Source organism: Leopardus geoffroyi, chromosome A1 (genome assembly GCF_018350155.1).
Source record: "Leopardus geoffroyi isolate Oge1 chromosome A1, O.geoffroyi_Oge1_pat1.0, whole genome shotgun sequence".
Lineage (NCBI taxonomy): Eukaryota > Metazoa > Chordata > Mammalia > Carnivora > Felidae > Leopardus > Leopardus geoffroyi.
In genome coordinates, this window is record NC_059326.1 from 17,271,370 (window position 1) to 17,292,468 (window position 21,099).

General features: G+C 40.9%; 1 protein-coding gene across 2 annotated transcripts in view; it reads left to right on the forward strand.

The window, feature by feature from the left end:
- The window catches only part of FREM2 (FRAS1 related extracellular matrix 2), a 168,884-nt gene that overhangs the window by 64,466 nt on the left and 83,319 nt on the right, over positions 1 to 21,099 (forward strand). For both annotated transcript variants that reach the window (XM_045474818.1, XM_045474824.1), the window contains exons 3-4: positions 10,982 to 11,128; positions 18,201 to 18,431. In XM_045474818.1, coding sequence (XP_045330774.1) covers positions 10,982 to 11,128; positions 18,201 to 18,431 — 378 coding nt within the window. The remainder of the gene's footprint in view (positions 1 to 10,981; positions 11,129 to 18,200; positions 18,432 to 21,099) is intronic.

Below are 21,099 nucleotides of genomic sequence, written 5' to 3' on the forward strand. Positions count from 1 at the left end.
CCTCTTCTGCACATGGCTGCTTGGTAATCTTGATGAAATCACAGCTTTCTGGATCTTGGTAAAATTCGGCAGTGAGAAAATATGCAAATTTGCAGCCCAGGCCTCATTCTTGTTCCAAAATGCTTGCGGTTTATGGTTGTATTCATCTGCATAATGGCTTCTTGAATTAGTGTGTGTTCTTGTTTAAAATACGGTATCACACTTTCATTTTCAGAACAAAGTTTCCTTGGCCACTCAAAGTACAGCATTAAGATGACTAAGTTAGCTTTTAATTTAGATCGCACGTGATCATCTGGTAACGTGCATGCTGTACATGAGAGCTTACCTTGCAATTATATGTTTGCTTTGTCCTTTGTCTTCTGTAGATGTACACCTGAATTCCTCATCCTGGCCGTGCATACCAACAGTGAAGGCATTCATTCCACTGGGTTTAAACTTCTAATTAAGAAAGCCAAGTATTGCACAGTTAAATCAAGTTTAGATTAAGGAAATATTTTTTTTAAGCCTGAGGTTAGGAGGTTCCCTCTTTTTCTTTTTCTTTTTGTTACAGAGCCTGAAAGTAAGTTCTTTCCTTTGAGGCAGGGGTGGGGGAGGGGGAGGATGGAGTTGGGGGGAGGGGAACACGCCTAATGAAACCTGGAGGATTCCCACAGGCTCAGACTTGCCACTCTGGCCCAGATGTGGCCTGATGGAGCACATCATTCAGCCTGGAAGTGTTTTCCTACCAGCTTCCCCAACTTTTGGCTGTGTCCCCATATTCATTCATAAAACAGGGGGGTCTTACTCTTAGCTTCTGTTAATTTTTCTAGGATTCAGTCTCAAATTTTTGGACACTGTCCCTTACACCCTTTGTTCTCCCACTTAATTCTTACCATTTGTCTGCCTCACTACTCATTAGCATGAGAAGGTTTGCTGCTGGTGGTGGGAAACACTCAGAACATCACGTTTGCTTCTGTTCTATAGCACTCATTTATTAATTAAATTACAGCAAATGAAAATTAAGCTCGAGTCATCTGTAAATAGAATGCAGACCCAAATGAAGTAATCTGCTTCCTCAGAGGAAGTACAAAATACCAGCAGGCTGAATGTGGATCCTAGATCTATGACACACCCAGCAAGTTAAAGCATATAATTTAGCCTGACGGTATTTTCTTCCTCCATAGAACGTAGAAATGCCTAATTGGCAGGGTTATTGTGACATGCGTTGAGATAATGTGTGTATTACCAAAATTACCTTGACTTCTTGGCCCCATTGTGTCCAGCCCGATTCTCCATGTAATTTCAGGGTCTCCAGTGCAGAGCTGACATTCAGCCCACTTATACCTGTGCTGGCGTGAGTTCCAGTTGTTTTTGGCCAGGATCTCCTATGACTGGTCAGTGTTGTGCCAATGCTGGTCGCTCAAGCCCATGCTTCTGCTCAAGGGTCGGTGTTCACGAGAAGCTCAGTCCCACAATGTTGCCATAGCTCTGCCTGGAGTCCCAGTCCCTAGGTCCAGCCGCCCCAAAGCTGGGACCTGCCTATGGCCCCAGGAGCCACCAGGAGTGGGCGCCAGAGCTCCGTGGTGAACTTTTCCCTGTGTTGTGTATCCAATGACCAGGATATCCAAAAGAGTGCTGCTTGGAACCTGGTACGAATGAGGGTGATCAGGTAACTCTTTCCATTTCCACTTACGGTTTTCTCTTTTCACGGGAACCAAACATTCATTTGGGAGCCCGGGCATGAATTAGAGATGAGTAACAAACACCCTTACACTGTGCTCTGAATCTCTCCTTTGCTCTGATATTTAAGACTTTGTACAGAGTCTACATCATTGCGCCTGACACATCCCTCTCTATTACAATGAGTTCTCTCTCCAGTGGCTCCTCATAGCCCCAAAAAATCAGCCTGCATGAGGTCTGTTACTCCCGTTCCCCAAACAAGCATAAATAGGCATGAATCCCAGATGGGGGCTGTGCTTGAACCGATATCCCCAGGACAAATGAGTCTAAGATAATTAGAATCTAGCAGGATTAGGAGTTATTGTGCATCAGAACTCATCCCATGTGTATTATTTTCCTCTAGGCTAAAAATTATCAGGGCCCCTGGCTGGCTCAGTCGGTAGAGCATGAGACTCTTGATCTCCGGGCTGTGAGTTAGAGCCCCACGTTGAGCATGAGCCTACTTAAAAAAATTAGCCTATGAATTCTTGCTGTCCATTCTGATTGTGGCAGGATAGCCACGCAGGAGCCGGTATCCCCTTTACCCTTTACTGCTATTAGTGCTACTGGGTCCAGATGGCCAGGCTGCCCACCCGACAATGCACTGACGGCTCTTTTCCATTCACACTCCTGATCACGTGCCACGGAAAGGGTTGGCTAAAGGGAGGTGAGATGTGTGTGGAGGCGGAACACTTTTCCAATCCTTATGCTCCGTTTTATCTTGTCCCAGAAGGATGACTTATTGTAGCTTGTTTTGAGGCAATACAACTGATTTCTGTTATTTGCGGTAGTCATACTCTGTAAAATCACTGCCAATGCTGAGTGATAGCTCCTAGGAGAAACACAGAGTAAGGTTCCCTGTGAGCCTCTGGTCACGACGTTTTATTATCCAAATCAATACGTGACCCTGTTAGGTGTGTGTTTCCGTTTAAAGATACCTTATTTGGTACATGCTGTAGATTGATTAACAGTAAGCTCACAGCTAACAGCTCTATAACTTATATGTGAACAAGCTTACCTAACACGTGTATTTTTTCCGTAGGGCATCACAGCTTTCTTTGCTCAGGAACACTGAGCTGCACTGTGGCGCTATGATTGTGTGATATTTTAATCAGTGAAATTACCAACACAAAGCACAACAATGTGGAAGGGGGGGGCACTAAGTAGGCTGTGAAAAGGACACTAGTTTACAGTATGAAACACGAAGGCAGAGAATCTGGTGATGCAGATTCTTCCAAGGCACTCGGCAAGTGTCCACAAACGAGCAAAAAGCCTGGCAAGTGCTGATTTTGGGGTCACAAATTAATTTTAGTGAGTAGACCAATTTGCGAATACAGAATCCAGGAATAATGAATGGGCATCAACTGTACATCAACCTCTGGTAGAGTACATGGGTAGGAATTCAGCTCTTTGGAATCTCATGTACACATATACCCATCATGGGTATATGTACGCATCTTATACCCATCATGGGTATGTACTCAATGAAATCACGTTTCTAAGGAACAAAACTACATGTGGTAAAGCGAATTGTGATCTGGCTTCTAATTGTGAATGTTGGTCTATTTGTCAGCTCCGTCTCTGCCTTCACCTTATCTGGCAACTTCTTTTTTTTTTTGTTTGTTTAATTTTGTTTTACATTTTATTTATTTTTGAGAGAGAGAGAGACAGAGCATAAGTGGGGGAGGGGCAGAGAGAGAGGGAGACACAGAATCCAGAGCAGGCTCCAGGCTCTGAGCTGTCAGCACAGAGCCTGACGCAGGGCTCTGTGAATCTGGAGATCATGACCTGAGCCGAAGTTAAATGCTTATACCACTGAGCCACCCAGGCGCCCCTGTCTGGCAATTTCTTATCTTTACATCCTACAGAAAAACGTGAACTAATCCATGCTTGAGCTCCATTCCCTGTAGTTCATGAGACAGTTACCAAGATATCTGGGCTGCATTTAGGTTTTGGTTATGAAAGATGAACTTATAGGTGCCTTGCCTGAGAATAGCCTAAGGGACCACCATATATGACTGTGCATATCCAATAGAGGTCAATACGTGCTGTGTCTGTTTCTCTCCACCTTTGGGTCTTTGGCACACTACCTCTCTTTCTGTACGTTTCTCTATATAGTCTCTGTATTTGTGAACCTGATACTTTGTCCTGTGCTGCCTCTTTTTCAGAATGTCTAAGGCAGTGGGAATGCGGTGGCATGTGGGGGGCGGGGGGTGGCTGGAAGGAAGGAAATGATATATCAACGGATGGAAGGAAGAAAATGATATATCAATGATCAAAAGTCACTATCGGACAAAAACAACCATTGGAATTATTAAATAGTCGACAAAAGTATAAAATCTATTGACCATTTTTCTGGGTCTGTCTCTCAGTTTTTCGGGAGCTCCGTGAGTCATACTAAGGCACAGCTGCCTTTAAGGTCCAGATTCTTCATCCCTGGGGTGGCCGGGTCAGGCAGGATTGCCTCGAGGCAGGATTACACCCTTGGGGCAGATTTTAAAGCATCGAGATCACTTCCTCTTTTTCTTTACTATCCAATCACTTATACAAGAAGGCAAGGAAGTGAGTATTTAGGAAATGTCCCTAACTCCTACCAAACTGAATTCCCTGAAGTTTCCTTCTCACTGGATTTCTTATCTCCGTTCTTAGACTTAATCTTCCAGGAACACCTTCCCCCAATCTCTGTGAATGTCCAAATACCACCCTGTACTTAAGGCCCCATTTAAACACTATTTCTTTTATGAACTTGTCTTTGATGCCCTCAGGTGAAAGCAGTCCTTCTCTCTGTGATCTCCCACAGCTCATTATCAGTGCCTCTCCCACAGCATTTATCAATCTTCAGCATATACACTTATCTATGTATTTATGCCATCTCCCATACTTGAATATCAGCTCCTGGGGGACTGGGGAGGGTATGTTTCAAAGCCAAGTTGACTGCAGCTTTACCTCCAGGGTTTGCAGTAAACCGTGAAATCCACCTGACTAAAGGCTGGAGGACAGGGCTCCGGAAGCTCTCAAAGTTTCTCGTATGGAAGATTCTAAGGCAAAGTAAAGTTTAAAAGATCATCCTAGCACAGAAGTGAAGCACAATAAATGCCTTATTTCAGTTTTAGTTTTTGATTTTCACTACAATTAATAACATAGATGTTGATGGTAGCTGCATTGGTTGTTAACCACTGTTCTTGCCTTCTAAGAGAACAAGACTGCTTAAAAACCAAATTATCTAATTTTCGTAGTAAATTAGGTAATATCGTTGCCTTACTCTTTTCTAATATAAATGTCTATTTCTATTGCTGCTTTAAAGGACAATATCCATGGGGCGCCTGGGTGGCGCAGTCGGTTAAGCGTCCGACTTCAGCCAGGTCACGATCTCGCGGTCCGTGAGTTCGAGCCCCGCGTCGGGCTCTGGGCTGATGGCTCAGAGCCTGGAGCCTGTTTCCAATTCTGTGTCTCCCTCTCTCTGCCCTTCCCGCATTCATGCTGTGTCTCTCTCTGTCCCAAAAATAAATAAACGTTGAAAAAAAAAATTAAAAAAAAAATAAATAAAAATAAAGGACAATATCCAACTTTTAAAAATGGATTTGATTTTCAGTCCAGCTTTCAGTCTGAACCTTATTGAGGGCAAATGAAATTTTAGCAAGCTAGAAAAATCTAACCAATAGAATTAGGTTCTATCAGTAACTAACTTTTGTCCAAGGAAAATATTTGTTAAAATATGTTTGAAAAAAAAAATCAAAGCTAAATGGGCACCTAGAAATTACCCTGATCAAGACAAGTCAGAGGTGTGAATAGTTTTATATTGAAGATGTATACTTTGTCTTTAGAAAAACCAGGCAGCTCTATGTTCTTAGGGAGGGCTAATTGAAGGTTGCAATTCTTTGTTATTCTAAAAAAAAAAAAAAAAAAAAAAAAAAAAAAAAAAACCTCTTGTGTTCCCATTGAAAAAGAAAATGAAGAACCCTAAAGACCAGCTGGAAAAGTTCAAAAGAGGTCTTTTCATCAAACCCTTAATGGCTTTAGTGTCAGGGTTTGGGGACAAAGCCTATGGGAGTGTGGTTATCAGCTGGCAGGCACCTGTTGTATGGATTTATGACACAGTTAGGGACTTTAGCTTGTCTCCAGTGACACGCTGAGACTCATTCTTTGTGCATCACAGATGACAGAGTCTGTTTTAGGAACTGAAATAAGTAGCAAAATAATAAATTAAAATCAGAAATAAAAGTAAAATTAAATAGTAAAATAAGCAGTAAGTGAAATTGAAGTGAAAAATTGTCAGTTTAAGTTAATTTCACATTCAGTAAGCTGCAGCTATTGGTATTAAAAGTATTAACATTTATTTCCCATATAGTAAGGTGCTAGAGGAGTTTATGTGGCATGTGATGAATGAATATATGTTGGGTCTTTTCATTCTTTAGATAAAATACAGAGTTCAATTGTGCAAGGTCAGTTTTAGTAAAAAGAATTACAGTAAACGGCAGCTTAGTTCCTCAGATCCCTGTATCTCTCCTGCATGAGAAGTAGTGCCTAAGATTTTACAAATTCCAGGGGCGCCTGGGTGGCGCAGTCGGTTAAATGTCCGACTTCAGCCAGGTCACGATCTCGCGGTCCGGGAGTTCGAGCCCCGTGTCAGGCTCTGGGCTGATGGCTCAGAGCCTGGAGCCTGTTTCCGATTCTGTGTCTCCCTCTCTCTCTGCCCCTCCCCCGTTCATGCTCTGTCTCTCTCTGTCCCAAAAAATAAATAAACATTGAAAAAAAAAATTAAAAAAAAAAAAAAGATTTTACAAATTCCAAAATGCAGTAGCATTCATATGTACAAAAATCAGAAGTTATGTAGCATTTAATTTATTCAGCATTAAGCTTTATACACTTAACTTCCTATTCTCTAGCAAGATATCTACTTAGAAAGCCCAGATTTAGAGTGAAAGCTAAGCATCTAAAACAATTACCTTAGAGCATGTCACTGTCTCACAAAGCCAAGTTTCTCGGTACTGTTTCTGAATTTTATTTCAAACAGAATCTCAAAGCCGCAGACATATGAAATCCTGGCAAACTTGTTCAGCTGTGTGTCACCTGAAACCCTTGATTAACCAGTAACCTGGCACCTTCATCTTTCCGGAACATAAGCACCAACCCAATAATAAGTTTTATAAATTTGTAAGGAGAGATGAAGTTACCTGTTCCTAAGACCGTCCAAGCTATTTCATAATGCAATGGAAGGGTTAAATGGGCCTGGAGTCATCAATAACCCCTGGAGGTGTCATTGAGATAAATACAAATCCCAGCGATTCACATTCATGGGTAATCGTTTAAAGCCTTTACACAGTGTTTAAGAATAGACGCATGCAGAACATTTCAGAAAGGGCGTTATTAAAAACAATTCCTTTTTTTGTAATATAAGAAAAAGACTCAGTACTGAAAGAGTTATGTTACATTTATGCAGGACATTGATATTGCCTGAGAAGTGAAGCAGTACTGAATTTCTTTCAACGGAGACGTTAGAGTGTCTTAATTCATTTAGTAGGTGTTTCTGTAACAGTTAAGCAAAATGGGCTGGATCATGTGTTGCAATCGGGACAGACCAAGTGAACAGACACAAAAGTAGACATATATAGGATATGAGGTTATGGAAAGGACTGTGGAGAAAAATTAATCAGAATAAAGGGCCTAGAGCATGCTGCGGTTTGTACTAGGGCTCACTGTTTTATACAGAGTGTGAAGGGAAGGCCTCCTTGACTCAGTATTCTTAAAACATGTAATATTTAGAAGTGTGATGTTTTCTGGAATATTTAAGGAGAGGATTAGAATCAGATCTCACAATTAGCTAAAAAGTGTCAAAAAATTTAGAAAAATAGAGAAACTGTGTTTAGTGATGTCTTCTTGGATATAGGGGAAAGAGATAGGAATAAAATATTCAGAACTGTCGACTAAAATTCATTTGTTGAGCACAAGAGTTACTAAAGAGGTCAGGTGTTATTAGTCACAAGTCAAAACTGAAGTATGTGCTTTGTGTAAGCTGAAAACTGTTATGAATAAAAAAGGAATAAAACAAGCAGGAGTCACAAATTAGCCACTCTAGTCCTAAAAATCATACTTATGACACAGATTTCTTCAATCCTCATTGTGTTGCAGACACTACTTGGAACTTGGAGACTAGGGTGAATTTCACCAGCACCTGTCCCGAGGAGGTCAGACAATTAGAAGAAGCACACACAGGCATGCAGATAAATAATTACAATTACTGTGGGGCACCCAAATGGCTCAGTTGGTTAAGTGTCGGACTCTTGGTTTCCACTTAGGTCACGATCTCAAGGTTTTGTGGGTTTGGGGCTCCTGGGTGGCTCAGTCGATTAAGCGTCCGACTTCGGCTCAGATCATGATCTCACGGTTTGTGAGTTTGAGCCCTGCGTTGGGCTCTGTGTTGACAGCTGAGAGCCTGGAGCCTGCTTCAGATTCTGTGTCTCCCTCTCTGCACCCCCACCCCCCCGGCTTTGTTCAGAAAACGCTGAGAAGTTGGGTGTGCCTGGATGTTTCTGTATAGAAGGCTGGAGATGTTAGGATGAAGAAGGAATGGCTTGGTAGAGCCTGACGAGAAGTACAAGAAGTTTGGAATAAAATCTGGCCCGTGATGGAGCCACAATGTAAATGAGAAGGAAGAGAGAAGTGTGGCACAAAGATGTTTTCCTGTAATAATTAGTTGAAAGATCAGAAATGTTTTATGTGTTAGTGCAAGTGATCAAATGCTATTCTAGTCTTATCTGTTACATTCTATGAGAAATGTTCCAAGTAAGAGAACATAAACACAAGAGCTTAAAAAGTCTTTAAATATCTTTAAAGGCAATAAAACCAAGGGTTGGCAATAGTAAAAGTATGAATGGCCGCTCTGACTCCCCGACAAAAATCAGTATAATGTAGTACAATTATTAAATTTGTACAATTAAGCAAGATGAGGGGATGTCTGCTAACGTGCAAAACCGCAGAGGAATCTGTGAGTGAATCATACCCAGATGAGAGGCTGGAGTCGGCGCCGGAGAGGCTTCATGAAGGAGGTGGTTAAGGGAGCCTACGAGGAGTGGAAAATGTGAGCAGAAGAATGATGGGCCATCATTTTAGGCCAGAGGACAGAGGGGACAGGAGGAGTGGCTGAGGCTGGCAAATCCATGGGGCAGCGGGCTCTTGGCTGGATCTGGGAGTGAGCGAGTGCATCAGGGATAAGACAGGGTAGGTCAAGGCCAAACTGGAAATCCGCAAGGAAGGCCTGCCTTGACGCCTGCGGCAGCTGGCGGGAACCAGGCAGAGGGGAGCCAGGCGCAAGGGGACTTCGGACGGATTACCTGGAGTCCGGCAGGGGGCGCGTGGGCTGGATGTGAGCATGCGCGGTGTGGCGGGGGGGACCAGCGAGCTAACTTTTGTGGAATGATGCAATCGATGCGCCACAGCGTGCCGCGCGCCTGCGTGGGTCATCTCCCTTCGTTCTCACGCCGGACGCAGGCGTTAATTAATATTACCTTCCCTTGACTCTCCACATGAGGAAGCAGAGGTCTAGGGAAGACATTTGCTGAAAGTCAGACAGCAGATGAAAAACGAAGTAGGCCTTACACTTCAGGCCCCAGCCGTGGGCTCTCCTCGCGAAGACGGCACCGTGTGCAGGAGATGGTAGGCATGATACGTTCCTAAGGACAAAATGGATGAGCTTCCTGCCCTCTGATCTATTTATATTTGTAAAAATTAACCAAAACATGGAAAGGTCCATAGTCCTGCCCATGTAACACACAAAGGAGGTCCACATCTGTGATGCCTCATTTTACGTAGCTACGACATTCACAGCTTCAACGCCTTGTGTTTCTGTCTTTAGGTGTTTTAAGTTTTCCACTAAGAATGTCACATTTATTGTTCAATGGCCCAATAGTATCTCATTGATTTGATGCACCCCAAAAACTCAAAAGTTGTTTTGGTTTGGGTGCCTATTATAGAAAATATTGAAATGAAGGATTCCTTACAAATATCTTTTTGCTTCTCTTGAAGCAAAAATTCACAGAAGGACTTACAAGATCAAACGGTACGAACCGAACAGCTTTTTGTCTCTTGCCTGCATTTTGCCATGTAGCTGCCTGAAAGGCTCGTGCTAATTTACAATTCAAACAGCAATAAACAGCAAAACCAATTTCCCTATATAATCTCTGCTGCACTGGGTATTTTCTCTTTCATCTTCAGTACATGTTGGTTGATAACTCAAAGTCACTGCAACTTTTCTTCTTAAAAGTTTCTGGCAGAGATGGACATTTTTTCATGTGCTTGTTCAGTCACTGTGTTTCTCCTTGTGCAGATTTTTTGCCCTCCGTCTATTGAAATCATGATGTTTTCCTGTTTCGTTTCTCCTTCTCTAGAGTAGCTCTCTCTACGTGAACTCAGAAAAGAAGAAATTAGAATTAAAATGGTGCCTCTAGCTGTGTTTGTTACTTGGGCTTTTTTCCACCCTCTTCCAGAAAGACTTAAAAGAAATTACCAATGCCTTTGTTTATAAACTTCACTTTACTCTGAAATAATTGGTGTAGATCAAAGGAAATGGAAGGATACTGCAGAGTGATCAGCTGATAACCATTTCTCCTTTCATTTTCCTTGCCTAGCAGCTTTCACATTAGAGAGATCACACACAGTTTGTTTTCTCCTGATAGGCAGCCAGCTCCATTTTGGTGGGGAGGTGGGAGGAGAGAGCCTTATCTTGAGAACAGAATGGAATCAATGAAAAGAGCTGTCTGTTTGCTCTAAAGAATGGAGTGGAGTATAGTGGGAAGGGAGGCGGAGAAGGGATATTTGTTTTTTCTTAAGTGGTTATAATTAAAGCCTTCCATCCAATTGCTCGGTGAACCAGAAAAAGGTATTTGTGAAGTTGTATGTGTGTTTTTAACATCCAAATGAGCCTTGAAGCCTTCTTTATAGAAGAAAACTTGCTCTCCAGTGGCACCTTGTGGAACGTGGGTCGTCCTGCAACTTGGATAGGTGTACGTTTAAAGAAAATTGCTGCTAGTAGTTGTGTGGTTCTTCCCCATTACCCACTTTGCCTTCTAAAGATCAAGGGATTTTATGAAGGATGTCAGCTATTGAATTTCTGTACAACAATCGCTGAACAGTAAGCTGTTCTCCAGGTATGTATTATGGAGTTGCATGTCAAACCAAGTGGCTATAATGATTCTTAATGTTGTATCATCCAAATACTCTGTGGAAATTTTAGGGCCATTCATTCAAGAAAGCACTAATTTGGGGCCTTTAAATTTTTGTTTTCTAGGCGGAAACAAATTAACCAAACAGCATTTTCGTCTGAATTGGGCATGGATCTCGTTTGAAAAGGAATATTACCTGATCAATGAGGATTCCAAATTTCTAGATGTCGTTCTTAAACGCAGAGGTTACTTGGGAGAGACTTCATTTATAAGTAAGTTTAATCGACATTTCTGTTCCAAAATCCCCCTTTGTTCCTAGCAAATGTCCATAATTTTACAATGATTAAAATATGTTTAGTTTACTGCTCTAGTTTTAAAGTTTAAGGAGATGTTGACATTTAAAGGTTCTTTGACTGCTTCAGAAACATGCCAAGAGTTTTGTGTCAAAGCTAAATCATAGAGACAAAAGGCTATAAAAATAGGAAATGTGTAACCAAATATATATATACCTCTTCAAACCTTCTACCTACATATGACCTTTCTCTGATATAAATAACTTCATAAAAATGGCGGTAATCGCTCATAGGTTAAAATTTTTTAAATGTCAATAGACCTTAGAAGAGGTTTAGAGGAGTGTGTAATCTAACCATAATATAAAACTCTGCAGAAATGCCAGTGTAAAACATATATGAGGGCAACTTTAATAATAAGGGGTGAAAAACTATTCAGTAATCTATTAGACATTGACGTGTAATTTACTATTTGTTGCATTTGAATGCTCTGGTAGGTCACAAAAAGTCCAAGAACCCCAACTCTACATAAAAGCTCTACTTAAAAGATGCACATTGTGACTTTTCTTCAGAACCAATGCTCAGGCGTTAAATACTAATCATTTTCTCCTGCTTTACTCTTTTAAATAAAACTGAAAGTCAAAAGCAAAGACTAAAGCCTTTTTACAAGTCCAGTTCAAGCTAACATATAACATCTAGGCTGATAGAACTTTCATGAGGTAAAAGAGCTTTCACTGAGTGAGAATATCAGCTAAGATAGGAATCTAGGAAAATGTTGGCAATAAAAAATAAAAGTTGCTAATCCTTTGTTTGTCTGCAAAACAATTACTTGAAATTTTACTGGCCCATGAAATTCAAAAAGCATTCAAGAGTAGATCCCTATACACACACACACACACACACACACACACACACACAGGTACACACACATACCACACACAATACCTTTGCCACAGCCACAATCTGCCCCCACCAGGCTCCCCCCTGATATTTGGATGCTGCATATTAATTACTCCTTATTTTTAAAGTGTTTTTTGTTTTGGGGGCACCTGGGTGGCTCTGTCGGTTGAGTGTCTGGCTTCAGGTCATGATCTCATGGGTCGTGAGTTTGAGCCCCGTATTCAACTCTCTGCTATCACCGCAGAGCCCGCTTTGGATCCTCTGTCTCCCTCTCTCTGCTCCTCCCCTGCTCATACTCTCTCTCTCTCTCTCTGTGTGTGTCTCTCAAAAATAAATAAACATTAAAAAATTTTTTTAAGTGCTTTTTGTTTTTTAAGCATGTAAGAGGGATTTTCACACCACTCTCTGCTGACCCCGTCAGGTTATTGGCTCCAGGGTGGCTGGTCCACCTGCGGACCTTGTGCTGCTCTGCTTCCGTCTTTTTTTTTTAATTTTTTAATGTTTATTTATTTTTGACAGAGAGAGAGAGAGACAGTGAGCATGAGCGGGGAAGGGGCAGAGAGAGAGGGAGACACAGAATCCGGAGCAGGCTCCAGGCTCTGAGCTGTCAGCCCAGAGCCCAACGCGGGGCTCGAACTCACAGACTGTGAGATCATGACCTGACCTGAAGTCGGTCGCTCAACCAACTGAGCCACCCACGCGCCACCCCACCCCCCCTTTTTTTTTCATGTTTTGCTCTGCTTCCGTCTGGATTTGCACATGCCTCCTCTTGGCTGCCATTTACACTCTCTTTGTCTAACCTTCTAAAGCATAGTGAATGCTCTTGGTGCTCTCTCTCTTTGGAAGCATGTTTTCTTTGCACACACACGCGTGCTCTGCAGATCAAGAATCTGATCCTGTCTTACTTATTGTCCGTGAGAGATTAGCCTTAACTGGACTTTGTGCTTGAAAGTATGCAGGAAATAATAACTGAGACCCAGAGAACCTCAGCAATTCTTAAGGATGCCTTCATCTATTTGCATTTTGCCAGAATTCCTGGTGGGTATGTTTAATTACTCACTTCCACTGAAAGTAATGGGAAAGTTAATGGTTGAAAGATATTTTTCAAGCTATCTTTTCGCATTTTTCTCTTCATTTTCTTTTTTAAAGCCGAATCCTAAAATGTCAAACAAGGGCTCTTTTTTTCTCCTAGCATAATTTTTTAGCGAACTATGATTTCCTGCATGTGGAGATGAGCACCAGCCATTCTACAAAGGTTCTTTAGCTCTACTTGGTTAACCTCACACGTTACTCAGTAACCTGGGGAGATAGGAAGTTGGAAAGGCTTCTGTGTGTGGCCCACACCCATCAATCATTGAAGAGATAATAGACTTCAAGCTGGGAGGGAGAATGGAAGTCAGATTAAAGAGGAGGGAAGCCTGGAAGAAGTTCTACGATGAATGTGTTTCATGTTACTGTTTCCTGAAACCTCCACTGTCACTTACAAGCTTCTAGAATTAGATCGTTTGCATGATATCTAGAGGCAGACTATCACTTAAGTTCAGGAGCATAGTTAGGAGGCCATGGATCACATGAAATTTATGTAAGTGTTTTCTCAGAGATGATTATTAATTTTATAACCAGTATCATCCATTAACAAATTAAATATGTGTTTGCATTTCATAAGAGTATTGGAATTTCAAAGATCTTACTGCTACCAGCTATTGTGAATTTACTAAATAAAAGATACTTCGTTAGGCACACTAAGTACGTTACCTTAGTCTTTTTCTCCTTACGACTTACTTCACTCGCTAATTCAACCTCACATTTTCTTGAGTGGCTTACTCAGTGCCGGCCACTGTGTTACATACTGGACTATGAAGTGACAATAATGATGGCTAAAATGTATTGAGTTCTTCTTATGTGCCAGCCCCAGTTCCCAATACCTTACATAGTCAACCCTGTGAGAGGAGTGTCATTATATCCCCCATGATGCAGGTAAAGAAACAGAGAGGTTGTCATCCTCCCAAAGCTACTAAGGAGCAGAGCTGAGATTTGGCCCCAGGGGTAACTTTCCTAACTACCACACTATGGTGCTTCTGAAATCCCCCATAACAGAGGAAGTTCATAACCTGCCTGTGGTCCCATGGCCACTACATGGCCAAGGTAGGATATGATCTGTTCTCTCATTCCAAAAGTGCCTTGCTTACCCTCCATGCCATTTTTCCACACCAGAGGAAGAGCTGCAATTGTGGTTTTGCTTAGTAAATCAAAGGAATATGGTTTGTCTAATAATTAGTTCTCTTTGAAAAAATAAAAGCATAAACTTAAGCCCAATTTATAAGCTTTTTGATTTCTAGAATTCTTTTTGCCCCATCTAATAATGTTATTTATAATAGGTATGATTTACCAGCTGAATATTTGTATCTCCAATTAAGAGCATGTTTTGAACGTTGTGTGTACTTTGCTGTCTCATCTACCATGTTAGATTAAAGCGTGGACTAATCTGTGTCCTCCACAGTCTACACACCATTTCTTCATCCTTTGTTAAAATGGGCACCTAGGGGGTGCCTGGGTGGCTCTGTCGGTTAAGCGTCCAACTTCAGCTCAGGTCATGATCTCGTGGTTCTTGAGTTCAAGCTCCGCGTCGGGCTCTGTGCTGACAGCTCGGAGCCTGGAGCCTGCTTCAATTCTGTGTCTCCCTCTCTCTCTCTGCCCCTCCCCACTCACACTCTGTCTCTCTCCCTCTCTCAAAAATAACCATTAAAAACAATTTTGTTTAGGGGTGCCTGGGTGGCTCAGTCCGTTAAGCGTCCAACTTTGGCTCAGGTCATGATCTCACGGTCCATGAGTTCAAGCCCCGCATCAGGCTCTGTGCTGACAGCTCAGAGCCTGGAGCCTGCTTCAGATTCTGTGTCTCCCTCTCTCTCTGCCCCTCCCCTGCTCATGCTCTGTCTCTCTCTGTCTCAAAAATAAAAACATTAAAAAGTTTTTTTCTTTAATTTTTAAAAAAATGGGCACCTATGTAAAGGGCCCTATGGAGGTATGAAATATTTAGTATGTGTCCACCTACCCTCAGGTTTAATGCATCTAAGATTTACCTGGATCCTGCTAAAATGTTGATTCTGATTCAGTGGGTCTGGGGTAAGGCCTGGAATTCTGCATTTCTAACAAGCTTTCAGATGTTTATGCTGCTGGTCCCTGGATAGTAAGTAACTGTATCCTGTAGCAGGATAGACTAACACTACACTCAGATTAGGTACTGTGTGTTAATTATAAAAAGGAAATCTTTATTTCTGACCCAAAGCAAGTTTAGTATTCCATCTAAGTCTTATTTTACCCTCTAAAAATATGACACGTCCGTCTTAATTTTACCTCATGTTTGAGAGGCGTAAGTCTTTTTTCACAAAACAGACGTCCATTCCTCTTTGCTTGGCAAATCAACGATCTTGCCTATTTATAATTTACATCCAATCAGGAATATTTTATAAAGTCCATCTAAAAAAATTGTATGTGTTTTTAGCAGCGACCATGAAATTTGGTATGACAGTCTACATTTTATCAGGTTGGATAACTTGATTATCACTTAGTAAGGATGACTAGTTGGAACTAGTAGACGTTCTTTGTATTATACTCATTCCTTTTTTTAAATATTCTTTTATTTACTTTTGAGAGAGAGAGTGCACATGGGAGAGGGACAGAGAGAGAAGGAGAGAGAGAATCTTAAGCAGGCTCCACACCATCAGTGTGGAGGTCGATGCGGGGCTTGAACCCACAAACAGTGAGATCATGAGCTGAGCTGAAATCAAGAGTCCGAAGAGTCGGACGCTTAACCGACTGAGCGGCCCTATATGCATTCCTTTTTGTTTTTAAACTGCCTTTTGAATCTCTAAGAAAATAATGCATTGCTGGTGAAACAAAACAAAAGTGGTTATCAGAGAGCAAATAGCAAGTTCTTCTGCTGGCCCATGCCACTGTGGATAGATGGGTCAATGAGCAGCATGTGTGCTGGAACCTCATAGAGAATGATTCCTCTCATCATCCATTACCTTGGCAGTGAATCATGGCGGACCCAAGAGGTGTTGACAACCCGTCTGTGTGCATTAGGAACCAAAGAGCTAACGGGAAGTCTGCAACATTCAACAGGATACGTAGTGCTGGAATGCCTGGTTCTGTGCCCTTTTTCCTCCTGATATTAAAAAATCATGTTTTACCTACTATTGAAAAAAATGAGATATTTTTATCTCAGTTGCTTCTGAGAGCTATAAGACAAAAATATTTTATTAAAAAAATTTTTTTAACATTTATTTATCTTTGAGAGACAGAGAGAAACAAAGCAGGGGAGGGGCAGAGAGAGGGAGACCCAGAATCTGAAGCAGGCTCCAGGCTCTGAACTGTCAGCACAGAGCCCGATGCAGGGCTCAAACCCAGGAACCGTGAGATCATGGCCTGAACTAAAGTCAGACGCTTAACCGACTGAGCCACCCAGGGGCCCCAAGGCAAAAATATTTTAATGAAATATTTATTTTCATTGTCATTTTAAGATGAAACTAACAGTCAGATGAGAATATTCAGATTCATCTGACGTAAGCACCATTATTTAAAAATAAGGTAATTTTTTCAATTAAATAAGAAATGCTACACTTTATTTTCAGGCTTAATTCTAATAGTCACAAGATTTTATTTCCTCCCTTTTAAAGCTGTCTTTCCTACAAATTTTTCTCAAAATGCCAATATTTAAAGAAATTTACTTGAAAATTATTCTTTTTAATGTTTTTCTGAGAGAGAGAGAGACAGACAGAGCATGAACAGGGGGCAGGGGGGAAACAGAGAGAGAAGGAGACACAGAATCTGAAGGAGACTCCAGACTCCAAGCTATCTGTGCAGAGACCGACACGAGGCTCAAACTCACAACCATGAGATCATGACCTGAGCCAAAGTCAGACGCTTAACTAAGCCACCCAGATGCCGCTATCTGAAAATTATTCTATTAACATGGCTCACTAAGAGGTTTGGATTCAGCACTTAAGGAGATACTAGTACAAGTACAAAGTAGAACAAGCACTAACTGCAATTTACAATTTTTCGATGACATTGGATTTGTTAACTGTTGACTGTTTATAGATAACCTGTGACTTGAGAACATGGTATAGTGATGGTGAAGATCCTCTTGTAATGTAGTGAGAGACTCAGAGATCCTTCAGCCTTCCCAGCTAACTGCAATTGACCTTGAGTTGCACCATCAGAGTGAGCCCAACATACTGCTCATAGCAATCACATATATTTAGCTCTCCAGTTCTGTTCACATGGTTTCATGGAATTCTGAAGTGTTACACACACACACACACACACACACACACACACAAACCTGGATGTGGTCATATTGACAATCACTGAATTATATTCTTTTAAGGATCTTAGCCCCAGTAAATGTGGAGAGAATATTGTAATTTTTTTTATTATTGGCCATTTACGACTTTGATTATCAAAGAATTCTTGACTCACAGAGTTCCTTATTTTCTAGTTAGAGAATTTTTCTTATGTTTTTCTCATATGGCACATGCAGTATAACACATGTAAAAGTAAAAGTGAAGAGTTTTTTGGGGCACCTGGGTGCCTCAGTAGGTTAAGCATCTGACTTTGGTTCAGGCCATGATCTTGCAGTTCATGAGTTCGAGCCCCACATCGGGCTCTGTGCGGACAGCTCAGAGTCTAGAGCCTGCTTCAGATTCTGTGTCTTCCTCTCTCTTTCTGCCTCTCCCCCACTCATGCTCTGTCTGTCTGTCTCTCTCTTTCTAAAAAATAAACAAACATTAAAAAAAATTTAAAAAGTGAAGAGCTTTTAAGACTGAATGAACTGTAGGAATAAGAATATTTGCAACATGAATATTAATTTACTGAGTCTTGCTTTACAAGAGGTTCTAACACAAACACAGTTCAAAGAATATATAGCAAAACCATCATGAGGTAAGAATAGAACAGAATCATGAACCCCCAATACCTACAGTAGAACCCTTTTACTGTGGCACCTGTACCCCAATCGTCCAGCTCATGGAATCAAAGCTGGACGTAGTGGCAGGCAGAATAAATAACACACAAAAGGTTAACGACAAGGCAAACTTTAATAATCCAATTAAAAATGAAGCTGAGAAAATGATACCATGTGTTTGTGCAGGTATCGGCACAAGAGATGGGACTGCAGAAAAAGACAAAGACTTCAAGGGCAAAGCACAGAGACAAGTGCAGTTCAACCCAGGCCAGACCAGGGCCACCTGGAGAGTGCGGATCATGAGCGATGGAGAACACGAGCAGTCGGAGACCTTCCAGGTGGTTCTCTCAGAGCCTGTGCTGGCTGCTCTGGAATTTCCTGCAGTGACCACGGTGGAGATTGTTGACCCTGGAGATGGTGAGAGCTGCCGACTCGTTTGTCTCGTCGCTGTTGGGTTTTTAATGACAAAATACCTTATAAAGGAAGTTTTAAATTCAGTGTGTGGACTTTCTATGGGGAGAATGTTCTAGACTAATAGTTTCATATTCTCACGTATGCTGATGGGAGAGGGAAGCCAAAAACTAATAAGGGAAGCTATATCATTTCAAGTAAATGAACTACGTAAGCTCATATGAATTATCAGCATGTTCTTTCTCTTATTGTCATTCTGTTCTTTCGAATCAGTATTGCTCGTCTCATTTTTCTTGAATTAATTCATTACTTTTTAAAGTCTTTTAAATGTCTTTTAAAGTGTCCTTTAAACAAAGAGTTTAAGAATCAGAACGTTTGGGATTAATTTGTTCCCCACGTTCCACTTGATTGTTCAAGTGTTAGAATTTTTATCAGCCAACAGTTTTCACTTGGCTGTGCGCCTCCACATTTGTTACATAAAACCCACCAGACCTATCCCTGCTCTTTGGCGAATCGTGTCTTAAATCACTCCTCTTAATTTCTGTTAGATTATGCTTTTTTGTGAGTGCACACCTTTGGCTGATGTTGGTAAAAGTGAACCTCACTGCTTTCATGTGTAATTTGACCTATTCCCTCCCCCTTGCCATCCTTCTAAGTGCTAGCTTGTCTCCGTGCAGTCAGGAAAGGAAAAAAAAGAAAAAGAAAGAAAAAGAAAAAGAAAGAAAGAAAGAAAGAAAAAGGTTGAATGGCTTTCTGAGGGCTGGCATTTATTCAAAGGTTGGAGAGAGTCTTCTCAAGCTGAAATCCTGTCAGAAGCCAGACGTGACTTTCTTTTTAACTGCCAGCCTACTTTATTTTGTCAGTCAGAAAACTCTTAAATTTTCTCTGAAGATACAATCTACTGAGTACCTGAAATGGAGACCTGTGTGGAAATCTCTGGGTTAAAAGACTGAACCTAATTAGAGAGAGAGCATAAGAGAACTGGGCTCGGGGTCTGTTTGTTTAACATCTCTCTTTTAGTTAAATATGAAGTTCAGTTATGCTTCTAATTCCTTTAAAGAACAGTTGGCATTTAATTACATTTAGTTTTATCTGCATTATCTAGGAATGAATAATTAAAGTTTCTTCGAGTCTTAAGTCTTGAATAAGTGGTAGCATAATAAAGCTTCTCTCTTTTGAACCAGCCCATGGCAGCTTTAATGCACATGAACTGGCCCATCAGTTAGAGTTTGTTTGAAGCCATTTCTTTCTTTCTTCATTTTTTTTTAAGTAAGCTCTAGGTGCAGTGTGGGGCTTGAACTCACAACCCTGAAACCAAGAGTCACATGTTCTACCCTCTAAGCCAGCCAGGCACCCCTGAAGCCATTTTTTGATACTTTATTTGCCAGTTGGTATAATTGTCATTGTTTACCTTAAGGAATAAGTCACTTAAACTCATCCGTCCCTTTCTATTTCTCAGAATAGGGTAACACTCTATACTCTGTACCCATAGTAGATCTGAGAAGTGGAATATTAAAATACGTACATACAACACACACACACACACACACACACACACACACACACAACTTTGCCATAATGTCATTTAATGTAATGGTCATCAAAGTTGTTATAGAATTTTCTAGATGACATTCAGCCCTAGTCATTCCAGGCCATGATCGTTCCTGTGATAACTGACAAGTGTCTCATAACGTCTGGTATATTCCATGTCTTGTTGAAGACCATTGGTCTTAAAGTTATAAGATCTGAGTTTGATTCCCAATTCTACCATTTCTAGTTTTATGACCTTAATCAAATCAAACACCTTTTCTTAAGATTTAGTTTCCTAATGCACAAAATAAGAAAAATTAATGAGTCTCATGTTGCATCATTCTTGTGAAAGAATTCTATAAAACATAAACACAATACTACGGTTGTTATTTCTAGTGTCACAAATAACATTGTTAGATTTCATTTTAAGAGATTAAAGAGCCCTTGTTCCCCACCATTAAAGGGTCACTCTCCCTACCATTTCAAAATTTTGACTGTTTCTTTCTACACTCTCTTGTAACTCTTCACATAGAAATTTGCTAGCCCTAGGAACTATTATGCCTCTAACCTTCCCCTCTATGTATTAGTTCTAGGTCGTGTTATGAGATTCTATTTTGCATGCATTCAAAATGTGTTCAGCTCGTATGTGTGCTGGCTACAGCGCTATGTGTTAGGGATGCAAAGATAATAGGATAGAAATCTTTCTGTCGAAGAGCCTATGGTCTAATGGGAAAGAGAGCCCTACCAATAAATGATTGCAATAGAATGTGATGTGATGCAATAAAGTATAAACAAAGTGTTATGGCAGCAAGAAAAGGAAATAACCACCACTGCTTCATTTTAGTCTGCAAATTGTTTGTTTACTAGCCAGTTAATATAAGAAAAGAGCTTTTCCCAGTTCCTTACTTACCCGTAACGGCTACTGATAATGATAATAATTGAAATTCATCACATACTCACTGCTGACAAACAGCACAATTAACACATTTTATATACATTCTTTCACTCCCTCCCTATTACCTCCATACTTGTAGACCTATGCACCATTTTAGGCATTTTACTTGGTGTTTATAGAATGCTCTCAATTTTACATGTGACAAATTTTAGAACACTTGCTCCCATGTTTTGTGACAAAACAAACAAA